This window comes from Cebus imitator, unplaced genomic scaffold (assembly GCF_001604975.1).
Source record: "Cebus imitator isolate Cc_AM_T3 unplaced genomic scaffold, Cebus_imitator-1.0 Scaffold0, whole genome shotgun sequence".
Classification (NCBI taxonomy): Eukaryota; Metazoa; Chordata; class Mammalia; order Primates; family Cebidae; genus Cebus; species Cebus imitator.
Window position 1 is genome coordinate 14,990,412 of NW_016107315.1, and position 16,028 is coordinate 15,006,439.

General features: G+C 45.7%; 2 protein-coding genes across 13 annotated transcripts in view; one reads left to right on the forward strand and one right to left on the reverse strand.

The window, feature by feature from the left end:
- Positions 1–6,072, forward strand: part of NFRKB (nuclear factor related to kappaB binding protein) — a 36,228-nt gene extending 30,156 nt beyond the window's left edge. For 6 of the 9 annotated variants that reach the window (XM_017523211.2, XM_017523483.2, XM_017522818.2 and 3 more), the window contains 3 exons: positions 3,408–3,514; positions 4,299–4,434; positions 4,548–5,614. In XM_017523211.2, coding sequence (XP_017378700.1) covers positions 3,408–3,514; positions 4,299–4,434; positions 4,548–4,673 — 369 coding nt within the window. In that variant the 3' untranslated portion in view covers positions 4,674–5,614. Of the gene's footprint in view, positions 1–3,407; positions 3,515–4,298; positions 4,435–4,547 lie in introns of all 9 variants that reach the window. The other 3 variants (XM_017522961.2, XM_037736109.1, XM_037736103.1) reach the window with 1 other exon arrangement.
- Positions 6,073–8,724: 2,652 nt separating this feature from the next.
- Positions 8,725–16,028, reverse strand: part of TMEM45B (transmembrane protein 45B) — a 42,910-nt gene continuing 35,606 nt past the window's right edge. For 3 of the 4 annotated variants that reach the window (XM_017524498.2, XM_037736123.1, XM_017524428.1), the window contains exons 2-6: positions 14,569–14,757; positions 12,480–12,686; positions 11,411–11,595; positions 10,442–10,587; positions 8,982–9,345 (exon numbers count right to left, since the gene is read on the reverse strand). In XM_017524498.2, coding sequence (XP_017379987.1) covers positions 9,234–9,345; positions 10,442–10,587; positions 11,411–11,595; positions 12,480–12,686; positions 14,569–14,749 — 831 coding nt within the window. In that variant the 5' untranslated portion in view covers positions 14,750–14,757 and the 3' untranslated portion in view covers positions 8,982–9,233. Of the gene's footprint in view, positions 9,346–10,441; positions 10,588–11,410; positions 11,596–12,479; positions 12,687–14,568; positions 14,758–16,028 lie in introns of all 4 variants that reach the window. The other variant, XM_017524283.2, reaches the window with a different exon arrangement.

Consider the following 16,028-nt stretch of genomic DNA (forward strand, 5'->3'; position numbering starts at 1 on the left):
CCTGAGTAGCTGGGACTACAGGCACACACTGCTACGCCCGCTAATTTTTTGTATTTTAGTAGAGATGGGGTTTCACCATGTTGGCCAGGATAGTGTCGATTGCCGGACCTCGTGATCCACACGCCTCGGCCTCCCAGAGTGGTGCTGGGATTACAGGTGTGAGCCACCGCACCCAGCCCATTCTTTTCAAATAGTAAAGAACAGTGCAGACGAAGTAAAACTTGACCGTGTTCCAGTTCTTCTGTCATGAACACTAATTGCTATTGGTAGTTTGGCATTTATCTTTCTAGTCCTTTTCTTGAGCATTTTCATACATGTATATGTAGTTTAAAAAACACGAGAGAGACTTTATATATTCTCCGATTTGTTTTATTTATTTTTTTAGAAATGCCTTGATGATCATTCTAGGCTATACACAGATATTGACTGGGGTCTTTTTAATGTATCATAGTAACTGGTAGAAGGTGCTCTACTAAAGGATGCGTTTCCACTCTTAGCCACTCTGTGGCGAACGTTCCTGTGCTTATGTGTGAACGTGCGTGATGTTTCTGAAGTGGAGAGTTCTAGCACGCACCATGGAGGTGCACACATGGAGAACTGCGGTACTCCAGTGGTGTCGCCTGAGAGGCTATAGATAGATGCGCTCCTTTCAGCAAGCCTCGTTTCCCCTAGACCTTAACCAGTGCTGATACCACGTCTTTTTAACCTTGCATACGTGTCTTACTGGTGAAAAGGGGGTTCTTTTTAAATTTCATTTCCCTGATGTGAGCGAAGTTGAGTATTCATTCATTTGGAGGCTGGCATGTGCTCCCTGGTGAGTAAATCTTTGCCACTTTTCTTTTGAGGTATTTGGCATTTTCATATTGTTTGAGGTAGCTTTTTATAACATCCAGAAGATGCAGAATCTGTGGATGTGAATTCTTATATACATAGAAAATATTTTTTTCAGTCTGTCATCTTTTAACCTTGCATATGGAGTCTTTTGCTCTACAGGTATTTATAACTTTATCTCATTAGATCTGTCAGCATTTTCTTTAATGGTTTCTAGGTTTTGTGTCTGTGCCTTCCTTACCCCAGGGTTATAAAATGTTAACCTTTATTTTCATAAAATATCTTGAGTTTTAAAGAAAAGTATTTGTTAATGCATTTGAAATATATCTTTGTGAATAGGATGAAGTAGAAATCTCATTTCCTAGTTTCCAAATTTGCCAAAATAACTATTGCTTCCCCCACTAGGTTGAAAGTCTACATTATCTTAAATCACATCCACGTATCCACACAGGTGTTTGTGGATACATGTGGGTTTACTCTTTAACCTCTTGGTAAGGAGCATTGTTCAGAAGAGGGGCGTGTATAGACAGTATAAAATACAGTTTCGCTTTACTGAGCAAGCTATGTAGGGAAACCTTCATAAATTGGGATAAAAGTCAGAGCAATGAAGAAAAATGTAAACATAAGTCAAATGAATACCCCAAAACAGAAAACCCCAAAAAAGTGTGGTTAAAAATGAAATAGTTGGTCGGGCGCAGTGGCTCACACCTGTAATCCCAGCACTTTGGGAGGCCAAGGTGGGCAGATTGCCAGGTCAGGAGTTTGAGACCAGTCTGGCCAACATGGTGAAACCCTGTCTCTACCAAAAATGCAAAAATTAGCTGGGCATGTTGGCAGGCACCTGTAATCCCAGCTACTCAGGAGGCTGAGGCCGGAGAACCGCTTAAACCCAGGAGGCAGAAGTTGCAGTCAGCTGAGATCATTCCAGCCTGGGTGGCAGAGTGAGACTCCATATCAAAAAGAAAAAAAAAAAAAAAAGGTACCTCAGTTTCTGCATCATAGAAGTTGAAATAAGGAAGTGGGGAAACTGCACTTACTTGATCCACTTCTGTTTTTTTGAATCCCTCTAACATAGGAAGGTTCTATCAAGTGTCTTCTGTCCTGTTATAATCAACCTGGGTAGATGCAACTGGAGAGCAATTGGTGGGGCAGGAAGTATCGGTGGTGCTTTTTCCCCCCTGTCTAGTCAGCTTGTTTTTTTTTTTGAGAAGGAGTCTTGCTCTGTCACCAGGCTGGAGTACAGTGGCATGATCTCGGCTCACTGCAACCCCTGCCTCCTGGGTTCAAGTAATTCTCCTGCCTTAGCCTCCCGAGTAGCTGGGACTTCAGGCGAGCACCACATCCCACTAATTTTTGTATTTTTAGTAGACACAGGGTTTCAATCTCGTAACCTCGTGATCCACCCACCGCGGCCTCCCAAAGTGCTGGGATTACAGGCATAAGCCACTGCGCCCGGCCCCACTCAGCTTTTTAGATAGTTTCTGAAGGGATCATTCTAGTTGGTATACTGGTTTGAGATGTTTTAAGCAACAAAGGCATTTTGAGGAAGAAGAAAACCGTAAGTAAATGTATCTAGAGGTACTATCTCAAGGTACTCTGTTGCCTGTCGCCCTCTTTGCATGCTTTTTAGCAGGCTCCAGGCTGTGAGTGAGCCCACAGAGGTGGGCACGGGGACCTGCAGGGCAGTTTTGCAGCTGATTGCCCGTCTCTTTAGAGTTAGCCTGCCTCTGTGGAATGCCAATGCCCTCTCCCAGCATCCTGTCAGCCAGCCCTCTTCAATTGTTTTTAAAACTCAGATTTAATGTACATAAGATTTTACTTCATATAAATTTTATTACCAGTCAAGCATTAAAACCAAGGCAGTCTGAAAACAGGTAATGCAGTGACCTGTCTTAACCAACCTGAACGTCCCATCCTGAAGGCCCTCTAAGCCTTCTCAGTTTCTAAAAAAATTCTTCTGAGGCTTTATTTGCTTGAGAGCTGGACTTTTCACTTGATTGAGTTTATTATTAGTGTCCCCTAGCTAACCTCTCTTATCTCCGGGAGAAATGGAAAGCACCAGAAAGTGTGACCTCTCTCTAATCTAGCATGCCCTGCCGTTTGTTCCCCACCAGTGGCCCCGCACTCCAGTGAGTAGTTGTGCGCTCTCAGTATTGACTCTTGAGCTCCTCTGTCCTTCCTCACATTTATTTCACCAAATAGTGATTGCCTGCCCACTACTGTGCCATGTACTGAGGGATACAGAGATAAGCCTCTGTCCTCCAAGGACTCAGAACCTAGGACTGTGCTAAAGGTGAGCACACACCTGCCTTTGTGATTTAGATGCAGATAGGGTTGCTGCTGTTTTGGTAGCATGAAAGAGGGTGATAAACGATCAGATTTCACCTGACTCTGGTATGTAAGTAGTTTCGTTAGGGCTCTCTGGGCCCAAACCTCAGGAGTCTTGAGACTCTGGTGGGTACTGGGGATGACAGCATCTGTAGTGCTTGCTTCTCAGTTCCTGACGTCTTGGAGGTGACGCTCGCTGGTTTTCCTTTCCTTCTGTCTTACAAAACCTGACTGCCTTTTCTTTCTAGGGGAAGTTGCCTACACGGATCACAGTTCCCCTCTCTGTGATCAGTCAGCCAATGAAGGGCAAGAGCGTGGTCACAGCCCCCATCATCAAAGGCAACCTTGGAGCCAAGTAAGTACTGTGTCATGGTGAAGGAACCAGTTTGGGGGTGGAGGTGACAGGCAGGGCTTACCAGTCCTTGTCACCAAATGGCAAAGTGGCTGGTATTTCTGGAGTCTTCCTTTGATACCTCTTCTTTGCAGTGCTCATCGACAGTATTTTTTGAGTGCCTAGTATTGTTTTAGGTGCAGTGATTAAAACAGATGAAAATCCATGCTGTTCTCCAAGCACACATTGTAAAGGAGAGAGAGAAATAAAGCAGCATGTACATACTGGAGAGAAAAGGGAGTGGGAAGTGCTAGGATGGGGCTCAGGTAGGTGTGAGGAAAGCTTCCCTTTGACAGTTGAACTCTGAACCCAAACAGTTGAGGGAATGAAGGCTACCTGTGGTCTTGATTTAAGCAGGGATAAAGGGCCCAATGAAATCAGTCTGGCCGTCTCAGGGCGGCTTGTGAGACGTAGCTATTAGTAGGAGAGTTTCTTGCAGAAGTACACACCTCTCTGGGGCCCTGTCCATTGTTCCTGCTGGTCAAGCCCAGGAGCCAGGGGCCGTTTTATCCAGAAGCCGCCTTTTATCCAGAGCACTGGCGGCTTCTGGGATTACTGTCTTCCCCTGCCATGGGAAGTGGAGAAGCTAGAAGAAACGTGGTCTCAGCATTTGGTTTCCATTTCAGTCTGAAATGCCGGGATTTTCACTGGCACAGACCTCCTTGTTGTCCTTCAATGCATGGCTTAAATCTGGGCTGGAGAATACCTGCCGATATCCTTATACCTCACTCCTGCCTTCCCTCCACAGCCTCAGTGGGTTGGGCCGCAACATCATCCTCACAACTATGCCAGCGGGCACTAAGCTCATTGCTGGCAATAAGCCTGTTAGTTTCCTCACTGCTCAGCAGTTGCAGCAGCTTCAGCAGCAAGGTCAGGCCACACAGGTAAGGCCCAGGGAAAATTCTTGGCCATATCGGGCTCCTCTCTGATTCCACTGCTGTTTTTAACTGGTGAACCCACTTGCAATTCACTGACCTGACCTCCTCTTTGCAAACAGGTGCGCATCCAGACTGTCCCTGCATCCCATCTCCAACAGGGAACAGCTTCTGGCTCCTCCAAAGCAGTCTCCACTGTTGTTGTGACTACAGCTCCATCTCCTAAACAGGCACCTGAGCAACAGTGATTATGAGAGAGTCTGACTTCCATGCAAGACCATGTCTGGTCTGTCGTGGCTGAGAAGAAGGGAGCAGGGAGGTTGCATCATTCTTTTAAGCTTGCCTGTTGAAGGCAGCCAGGTGGGGGATGATGGCAACAGTGGCCTGGGTTCTGCTGCCACGTGCCATAGTGGAGCACCCTGAGGAAGGTTCACTCCAGGGTTCCAAGTCTGCTCTCTGCCAATCCAGGGGAATGTTCTGTTGGAATTGCAGGAGGTACCTGTTATGTCACACATGACAGAGTTCTGAGAGTAAGACCCCCAGGGAAGGCTTACCAGTCGCAGAGTGCACAGACAACGAATAAGCCGGTTCTCCATGAGGATTGTACTTTTTGGCTTCTGGTCTTCTTCATGACTAGTGGTCTGGATAGGAGTTTTGTGTCCAGAAAACTTTATGTAGTTTATTTTTTTAAAGAACCTGTCGTACATCTTTATCAAATAGAAACTTGGGCTTCAGCTGCCCCCTCCATTGAACTGATGACTTATTCTTTTGACTAGAATGAGAGAATGGCAAGAATCTTAGTAAGTTGGTGGCCGACTTGGTAACTGCATAGTAATCGAGAGGCTGTAAGGTGGGAAGACACAGTAGGCAGCAAGGTAGAGTGGGTCCCCTGAAATGGGATTTGCTTGGTGCTGCCTGTTAAAGATGGGGGGCGGTGGGATCTTGGTTGTGGCCCCTCCCAGCTTCACCTGCCCACATTGTCCTTCTTGGCAAACTTGTTCACATGGAAGTCCGGAGCCAGTGGACAGAGAAGAGGGGAATGACTGCAGAGGTGCTGCTTTTGCGGCACGAACTTTGTTGCAGTTCAGAGAGTATACATTCTGCTCTGCTCCAGAGCAAGAGTTGCAAACCAGGCTCTTGGGGCTGGCCATTTGTTTTTGTAAATAAAGTTTTATTGGAACACAGCCCAGACCCATTTGTGTTTGTATTATCTGTGTGGCTGCTTTCAGATTTGAAGGCAGAATTGAGTAGTTGACATGGAGACTGGCTGGCCCTGAAGTCTAAACTATTTCCTATATGGCCTTTTAAGAAAAAGGTTTTTGACCCTTGCTCCAGAGGCAAGATGATGGAGGACAGTGGGGTTGCAAGGGATGGGCATCTGCCTGCCTGGCAGTACCAGCCCCAAAAGCAGTCAGTCTAGATTTGCACATCATTTAATCCTGGCTACTTCACGCCTCTCAGCCACTGTCAGCTACAGGGAGACCTTGGGACGATATTTTAAAATGTAATAAGTAATTCAAGCGCTGGTTGTCAACAATATATACTTCTCTTGTTTTGGGGCAGCAGTGGGTGGTAAAGGCTTTCTGAAACGATAGGGCTTCCCTGTCTCTTGAAAGTGCCCAAATTATTAAAAATGTATCTTTAATTTTTGGAGTGTATTGAAGCTCTTTGTGGGTTCTGGGTGAAGAAGTAGAGCTAGAGCCAGAGGATGTGGGATGGAAGCAGCGTAACTTAGATGTTGGGTGGGTAGGCGAGTTGTGGAGAAGTGGAGGGTCTGGGAGGCTTGCTGGCTCCACAGCTGTTTCACAGGCATTTTGTTTAATTCTTAGAGCAATTCCGTAAAATCAGTGTCATCGTTCCCCTTTTAACCATGGGAAGACATGAGTCTGAGTTGAAGTTAGAAGCAGTCTTCTGATTCTAAGTCAAGTCCCTTTTTGTTGCCTTCCTCTGGGCCTGATGCTTGTGTTGTGTCCTGGTGAGCTTAGGGGCAATCCAGTCTTAGGAGGTGGGAAGCCTGCATTGCAGAGAGCAGAGGCAAATGGGCCTCCCAGGTTGAGCTTGTGATGGGCAAGTAGACTGGCACCGGATGAAGCTGGCAGTGGGGAGATGTAGGTGCAGTGTGGGGAAATGGGTCTTTCCACCGGAGTAAAGGTGAGTGTGTCTGCATTTGATAATTCTTTGATATTTGTGTGTCTTCGTTATTTTGAAGAGTCACATTTCACTTAGAAAGCCATGAGACAGTTTTTAAATGGAAAAAAAAAGGTACAAATTCCAGAGATCCTCTCTTAGGTATTTATTGCCAGCTACAAACAAACCCCTTCTGAATTTACTTAACAAGGAATTTCATAAAAGTAGCTCTGGCATTCAGTCGCAGCCCTGCCCACATTCCTGTGTGCTCAGGCCACCTGACTCTGTCATCTTTGCGAATGCAGACGTGTGCATTCTGGAGAGCAGGGAGTGAGTTTAAAGTTCGGGTTGCTTCAGGATGCCAGTGGGAGCTGACTCCTCAGGAAGTGCAACTTTGGCACTATCCAGTCTGTGGATGGAATAGCAATAGCATAGAATGGAAACTCCCTACTGGAGCTATTTTACGGTGACAGCCCCAGGATATGTGCCACACCTGCTTCCTTCATATGCTGGCTTCAGGTTTCTGATAGATGAATGGCGCAACTATGGTAAATGTTTTGTTTTTGTTTTTGAGATGGAGTCTCACTGTGTGGCTGAGGCTGGAGTGCAGTGGTGAGATCTCAGCTCACTGCAACCTCCACCTTCTGGGCTCAAGTGATTCTCCTGCCTCAGCCTCCCGAATAGTTGGGATCACAGGCATGTGCCATCATGCCCTGCTTATTTTTGTATTTTGGTAGAGATGGGGTTTCACCACATTGGCCAGGCTGCCTTCCAACTCCTCACCTTAGGTGATCTGCCTACTTCAGCCTCCCAAAGGGCTGGGATTACAGGCGTGTGCCATCACGCCCGGCTGGTCCTAACCCACTTTTAATAGTTTGTAGAACTTAATCAGTTCTTTGCGTTCTTATTATGCTCTTTTTCTGTTGTTGTTTTTGAGACGAAGTCTCGCTTTGTCGCCAGGCTGGAGTGCAAGGGCACTGTCTCAGCCCACTGCAATCTCTGCCTCCCACGTTCAAGCGATTCCTCTGCTTCAGCTTCCCAAGTAGCTAGGACTGCAGGTGTGCACCACCATGCCTGGCTAATTTTTTTTGTATTTTAGTAGAGACGGGTTTCACCATGTTGGCCAGGATGGTCTTGATTTCCTGACCTCGTGATCCACCCGCCTCGGCCTCCCAAAGTGCTGGGACTACAGGCATGAGCCGCTGCGCCTGGCCTGTGCTTTCATTTTTAATGTGCCACAGCCTGCGTGGGATGTGCCTTTTCTACAGGACGAACTCCGTCCGCGTTTCCCTCCTCTCCTTTTTCTCATTTATTTATTTACTTACTTACATAAAGGACTTGGTGGATGTACTTGCCTCTCATGGCACCCATCACGGTGGATGTAACTACTAGCATGTCTCTCCTGTTCGACGGAACTCCTTACTGGACACTTCCCTCAGGAGTCCTTACAGCCATGTCAGTGCTGTTGCAAAGTGGATGTTTAATAAATATTTGTTGAAGGAAGTTTTTAAAAAAGAAAAAAGAACAGATCCAGAAACAAGATTAGGGTATCAGGATTTCACATTACTAATTCAGGATTCATGTCCTTTGATTTCAGCTATATTAAAATCGAAGGCCTTCCATACCTGACGTTTTTCTACCTCATTATACAGCTTTTCTATCAGATCTTGTATTAGGGTGACTTTGAGGAATCAGAACATCAGGGCTCCAGCTCTCAGTGGAGCTGGTAACTAGCTTCCTGATTAAAAAAATCACCTTTGGAGGGAGGGCAGGAGTTAAAAATACATCACCTTTGGCCTAATTTTGTCACAAACAGTGAAGTGTTGCAGTACTCTATGATTTTTTTTTTTTTTCCTGAGTTTCGCTCTTGTTGCCCAGGCTGGAGTGCAATGGCACGATCTCGGCTCACTGAAACCTCTGCCTCCCGGGTTCAAGTGATTCTCCTGCCTTAGCCTCCCGAGTAGCTGGGACTACAGGCATGCGCCACCACGCCTAGCTAATTTTGTCTTTTTAGTAGAGATAGGGTTTTACCATGTTGGTCAGGCTGTCTTGAACTCCCGACCTCAGGTGACCCACCCGCCTCAGCCTCCTAAAGTGCTGGGATTACAGGCATGAGCCACCATGCCCGGCTCAGTTGATATATTTAATAAGTAATATTTTTAAAATACCAAAGCCTGTGAATTATTTTACTTATAAAAAATATGTAAGTTAGACCTGCAACCCTAAAGGCACTGTCATTTGTTTACACATTCTAACATATTTCTGATAAGAAAGTACCTGCTTTCTTAAGAGAAAAAGGGGTAAGTTACCAAAAGCAGCAAGTTCTCCTGCTGGGCTCATATCCTGGATTCATCCATAGGGCCACTTCGGTTGTAAGGCTTTTAGCATCTCTTGATTTCTCTTTACACTGAGACACAAAGGCCTGCTGCTCAGAGGCATTACTTCATTTTTCTTTACAAAGGGTACTGTACCAACATAGACTTTAAATTATGTTTAAAAATCCTAACTGCAAGATATATTGGATGCTGTAGGCCTGATTTCCTGTTTTAGAACCTCCAGCCTTGTGTTGAATGAGGAGTGCAAATACATAGACTTAAAATCAGACGACAGCAGGCATTCAGGGGATAAACTCCATTCACTCCAGCTGTTCAGTGGGATGTCTACACCCTTCACATGCCGGCTCACTCCTCATCTGAGCCACTCATGAGGGCGGTCTGGTAAGTGTGATCTGAATTCAGCTTCTGAATTCCAATGATTTCTCCTCCTCCGTGCCTCTTCATCCGAGTCAAAAGGCTTTAACAGAAAAACAGTAAGAGCCAATTAGCCAGAGATTCCCTTAATCCAGTACCCAAGGATGTGAAGGCATCTACTGGTTCTTAAAGTATTTTCTTTATGTTTCTATCAAATACTGTGGTTATGTCTATGAACCAGACTTTTTAGAAAATACTCATCAGTAGATAAAGGGACTGATGGTGGAAACGATTGAATGCCAGTGGAGGCGAAGGTCTGCCTCTCTTGGTTTGCTGTTTCAGTGCCTGGGCAGCAGAACTAAAAGAAAATGACTTGAGCTCCCTTCTCTTTGGTCTGTGTGGGACTCTTTCTGGATGAAATACTGGCAAAAACTGCAGTTATTTTTGCACCAACCTAATAATCTACTTGGGATCTAAAGAAATGACGTAGAATAAAAGGTAGGGGCAGCTGAACAGCAAATAGAACTGGTGATAACATTTGCTAAAAGTCACCCTTGTGCTGAGAGAGACTGCCATTTATTAGTGGGTGACCTTGGTCAAGTTAGTCAGCTTTTTGAAGCCTTGTCTTCATCAGTAAAAAATAATGGGGCATACTTCATAAAGCAGTGAAGGTTAAATGGGATAATAGAGTGTAGCTCCTTTCCACTGGGCCTGGGGCACAGCAAGTACATAGGAGTCCATAGCTGTTATAATCTGTATACCTCTAAAGAGCACTTTAGTGAGGGGTAGAGGGCAGTTTATCTTAACATCTGCTCTGGTTTATTTTTTGATTGTCACATCATCTTTGGGAAGCAGGCAGGGCAGGTCCCGAAATAAGATGATGGGCCCAGAATGAATCTGTTACAGCAGGGTCTCCCATCCAGTACTGATTCCCATTTCAGTTTTCCCCACCACACCGTAGGCTTAAAATCTGAGACCTGCATTTGAAACCTGGGTCCCTCAGGTTACTGTGACAGGTCATTTAACTTTGAAAAGCCTCATTCCCCTTGTTTGCAAATAAGGGTAGTGATACCTTCCCTGCATGAGAATACCTTGCACAGGATTTGGGATGTAGTTGGCACTCATCAGACCGTGCAAATTAATCACATCAGTCCTGCTTAGGGTTAGGAGGAAAAGCTTCACTGAAGTCTTAGACATACCAGTAAACAAGAGAATAGTTGATGGCCACGATGCTGAGGGCAGCCAGGTAGTGCCAGCAGAAGCACATGGTGATGAACATGAGGTTGGCCTCATCCTTCTGGTCCCATTCAGGTGTTCCAAAAAGTGGGAACAGCACAAACCCAATCTGGGGGATTACACAGAGAAGTTGGTCTTATAATTGGTTGTCCTGAGAAGCAACCGAGCCATCCTCCTGTGGCCACCAAAGTGGCCCATATGTTCGCATTGCCTCATAGTTCCCACGCTTTGTTAGCATAGAAAGGCCTTTTCACATAGGAAAATGGCTGTAACTTAATTTTGGTTTTAGTATAGGCTTACTTAAAAACAACAAGGCCAGGTACAGTGGCTCATGCCTATAATCCCAGCACTTTGGGAGGCCGAGTTGGGCAGATCACTTTAGGTCAGGAGTTCGAGACCAGCTTGGCCAATTTGGCAAAACCCCATCTCTATGGAAAATAACAAAACTTAGCCAGGCGTGGTGGCGGGCGCCTGTAGCCCCAGCTACTCAGGAGGCTGAGGCATGAGAATCGCTTGAACCTGGGAGATGGAGGTTGCAGTGAGCTGAGATTGTGCCACTGTACTCTAGCCTGGGTGGCAGAGTAAGACAATGTCTCAAAACACAACAAAAAAACAGAACTTCAGGGCCCACATTTCCAGTGTACAGTTTAGCTAGCAGAGCCTGTGAAAGGCATCAGCCCATCCTCTGGGGAGGACAGCTGAACCTCACTGTGCATGCTCTAGATTTTGGATTGCTAATGCATCCGCTGGATATTAATTGGATAAAACTAGAGGTCAAAGGGTGGGCATGGGGGAAAAGGGCCATCTAAACTTGTTTGCATGGCACATCAGTGCTGCATTTTTCAGACCCCATATTTTCGTCAGGGATTTCTCCTGGATGTGCTCAGTGGGGCTTCTCCATCCAGACCAGCAAGGGGCCTGTGGAAAATCACCTGCCAGAACCAGGTTCCTTGAAGAATGATGAGACTGGTTCGGAAAAGTTCCAGCACAATGTGGTCCCGGAAGATCACCTCTAGGGAGATACTGACACACCCTCCAAACAGAGCATACAGCAGGAGTGAGTGGATGTGTTGGTCCAGCGGAGGCCGGTTATGGACGTGGTAGTAGAAGAGGAAACCTGCCACAAACCAGATGGCAGCCGTCAGGGCTACGCTTGGCTTTCCCCATTACCAAAGTTTCTTCCTATACCTGTCTCAGCTAGATTTGTCAGCATTTAGGAAGTTAATTTACATAACGTTACAGGCAGCAAGCAGATCTGAGTAAGTATATTCCTTGAGTATTTTAGGAGTATAAAGCAGCAAAGGATGTGTCTTTTAAAATCTCTACCGGAGCCCATGGTGGGGTCAGTACAGGGTGGGCTGGCTGAAGCATGTTGCTGATTTGTAACAGACAGTGTGTATGTGTACTTGAAATTCAGTGTTGCCCTCAACCTTTTTCAACTCTTGCTGAGGTACAGAAGTGAGGTTGTTAGATGACAAAATGCATTTTCATAACCCCAGTCAGTGTAAGTCATATTGGGAGCACTCCCCTCACAGCGGGGTGGGTCTCCTGAGACTTGTGATGGTACCTCCCTGCTGAGGGGTGGTGTGCGGTTTTGCTTAAGCAAAGAGATGTGTCCTGAGTGGTGGCATTCAACCAGGTGGGGCAGTGTGTGTCCATGCATGTGTATGCGCACACATACATCCACACTGAGGAATATGCACGTGTGGGAGCAGGGACTGCTGGGGGCAGTGGGAAGGCAAGGAGGACTCTTCAGGGTTAACCGGGGGCTTTGGGAACTGCCTGCAAGCCTCAAAGCTTTCATGGGCTGCTTTAGGGAATATGTCATCTGGCCAATCCAGAGCATAGCACTAAGTCCTATGCAGTTTTTGGAAGTCCAGAGATGTGGATTTTCTGGAGAAGATTATATTGGTAACATTTCTGGTCTTTTGTGCTCTGATCCTTCATAAATATGACTTGTCAGGCTCTCCTTCCTCTTTTCCATCCGTTCCACAAAGTTACCTTCCGTGAATACTGCCACAGCCATAACCAGTCTGTCCACCCCCAAGGGAACGTGGCTGACCAGATAGGTGAGCATATCAACAATTCCTGAGACTGCAAAGAATAGGTACATGGTGCTGTGCTGCCAATTCATTAGCTTTATCCAGTGGGTCTCATGGTAGAGGTGCAGGTGGGGCCCGTCCGGAACAAACTGCTCTGCCAGGATCCCTGCAGGGAAATGAGAGTGGATGTTTTAGAGGGAAGAATAGCTCCAAGACACATAGGAGCAGGAAACAACCCAAAGGCTTGAACAAAGCAGAGAGGGGGTGAAGGTGGCCTACAGGTCAGCAGACCTAATTTGCTGCCTCAGGTGCAGGTACTTCAGTATGAAATAGGGTGTGTGCTGAGTAATCTGTGTAGACATCTTGCCATCATTGTTCCCTTAGGGGTTTGGGGTTGAAGGAAGAAGAATCAATGAACACAGCCACACACAGATCCCCAGGAGGTTTGCCCAGGAGCGGAGATGAGCAAGGCGCCATCACTTGAGTTGGAGTGTGGCTGATACAGTAATCTCTGGGCTTCGCTGCCAAGTGAGCAGTGAAATCTCAGAAACAATTAGGTTGAGAACCAAATCTGAGCAGAGACACACTGGTAATGAAGACACCTGTACACGCCAAGGGAGAGAAGCGGCTTCCAGTTGTGTGTCTTCCCAGGCACGGAGCCGGCTCTGCAAGCCCTGCGCCTCCTCCCAGCTCTGTGTTAAAACACTGGGTGAACAAGGCAGAGGCCCCATGATGTGGGCCAGAAAACTGATGAAGCTGCACCACAGGACATCTCTTAGTTCTTATCCCTTCTGCTTGTATCACCTAATTTGAAAGGCTAAAGATCTGTCTTTATGCCTGGTACCCAAAATGTTCTTGGGAAAGCCTAGAAGAAATCCTCCATGACAACATTCTCGACTCTGTTCCTTAGACATTTGTTTCTCAAACCAGACCCTTTTTGAATTCCCACACAAAGGGTCAGGGAGTTGTGGAAATGACTCAGGAAAAGTCCCAGTGACGCTAGAACAGAAGCCCTATGAGAGCGGAGACTGTGTGGTTCCCCTGTGTATCTCCCACGCCTGGCATGTGGTACAAGTGCCAGAGAGCTGTTGAATGAGTGCCATTTTCACCCGGTCAAGGGGCCAAATATTGTAATAGTCCTAGCTTTATTTAGGCAAGGTTGATGCTGTCCTGATCATTTAAGCCATAGGTCCCTGTCGCTTCTCACGGGAGGCCTCTCTGATGGCTGAAAGACTGGTGCGTGGGGAAATTCAGCAGGATGAGATCAGCAAAGCTCTGTAAAGCATCACTTCCTCCAAGAGAAGCCCCGATGTTGCTTCACTGTCCAAGAAACCACAGGCCACTGATGATAAGTAGCAGCTGTCAGTTATAGAATTAGACCCTCATTCCCCCATGAAGGGCTGGTTCTGAGGGAGAACACTTGTTACTGTCATCACTGCTTGTTCCTGGAGAGCCCCAGTGGAGCCAAGTGGATGAAAAGGAACAGTGGGAGTCAGTGGTTGAGTCTTGTTGGAATGGGGCAGAGTGAAGGAAAATCCCTCTCCAACAGCCATCTGCTGCTTTTTCTCTCCACTGGCTAACTTATTAATCTTCTACATAAACTCCCTCTGTATAAGCACTTGAGACTTGAGGATAAGCCAATGACTTGGGTGTTAACTACGGCTCTGGAGGGAGAGACAATTGAGGAAAAAAGGTGATTTTTCTGCTTTATCACAACTCATGTACATGAGCCTAATCTATTTTTTTTTCTATTTGTGTCATATCTTTTTCATACAGTGGATGCTTTGCTCCTGCAACTTTCTGTACCTGTGTCCTTGTTGATTTGATAGTTTTTCACAGTGACCCATGGTGTGAGAGCTGTCCACTATTAGTATTATAAAGCTCTACACACAATGGATGTTATGATAAAATACTCTAGTGGCCATCTGGAAATTCTTGCCCTGTTACCTCCACCAGTGGAAACATCCATTTCACAGGGCTCAGAAAATGAATGAAAGGTTCTGGGTATGATGAGGACATTCTCTGGACCAAATGACCCCTGCTCTTACCAATGATGGAAAACAAAGTCCTGATTGCGGCTTCGATGATCTCGACACGCTGGTAATAGTAATGCAGTAGGCCGTTCTTCCGCTTGTGACTGAAGTACTTCAGAGGGTGCTTCACTGACCACCACAGCCCAATGATCAGGAAGAAACTCCCTGGGAGTGCATGGCCCTTGAAATTTGCCATCAGGACACCTAAAAAATGAGGGGAAGGCTGTTAGGTGGCTAATGAAGAAGGCATATAAATATATATTTTGGCAGGAAATACCATACGTGCCTGAGATTGCAAATCATAAGCCACATTAAGAAGGATCAACACATTCTCATAAAACAAGCCTTTATATGTTTTTGTCACTGAAGTCTCATCTGAAAAGTGAGTTACGTGACAAACTGGGCTCCACTGTCTAATGCTTTAAACGTGGGTAAAATAAAAGCATGAGGGTGGGAAAAGAGGAGGATAGGTAAATATTTATTGATCTTGGGTAGAGAAACCTTTAAAAGCATAAACATAAAGGGGGGAACTAGAAAAGAAAAATATTCAGTTCTATAAGCATCTTTTAATATCAAGAACATCAGAAGGTAAACAACAAATCAGAAACATGCTTATCGAAGCTGTATGGTAAATGGCTACTACATTAAAGTCTTTATAAATTAATAAGAAAAAGACCATAGAATGGGCAGAAGCCATGAACAGATGATTCTCAAAATAACACAAACGGATTATAAATCTCCCAGAAATTAGAGATGTACAAACGAAAGCACAACTTCATTTTTCACCTAATTGAAAAATAATTTTAAGAAGTTCCGGTCTGGGTGCGGTGGCTCATGCCTGTAATCCCAGCATTTTGGGAGGCCAAGGTGGGCGGATCACCTGAGGTTGGGAGTTTGAGACCAGCCTGACCAACATGGAGAAACCCTATCTCTACTAAAAACACAAAATTAGCCAGGTGTGGTGGCACAGGCCTGTAATCCTGGCTACTTGGGAGGCTGAGGTAGGAGAATCACTTGATCCCGGGAGGTAGAAGTTGCAGTGAGCTAAGATCGCAGCATTGCACTCCAGCCTGGGCAACAAGAGTGAAACTCCGTCTCAAAAAAAAAAAAAAAGTTTTGGTGTGGCAGTCTAGTACAAATAAGCATGGTCAATATGATTCACATTTTGTAAAAATCAGCATAACAATACAAGCATCACCTTATTCCAAATAATTTCAGGCATGATTTGCTTTTATCCCATTTACAGTAGCAGGAGAGTGTAGCTAGGATTTTTTCAGAAGTAGATTGATTATTTTTCCCACTGGTTGTGTGGTTACCTGAAGAATATGTGGTGTGGGAGAAAAATACCAGTTGTTGGAGATTGCTATGGTTTGAATGTGTCCCCTCCAAAATCCCAGTGTTGCCAAGGTGATAGCATTAAGAGAAGGGGACTTTTTTTTTTTTTTTTTTTTTTTTTGAGATAGATAGAGTTTCAC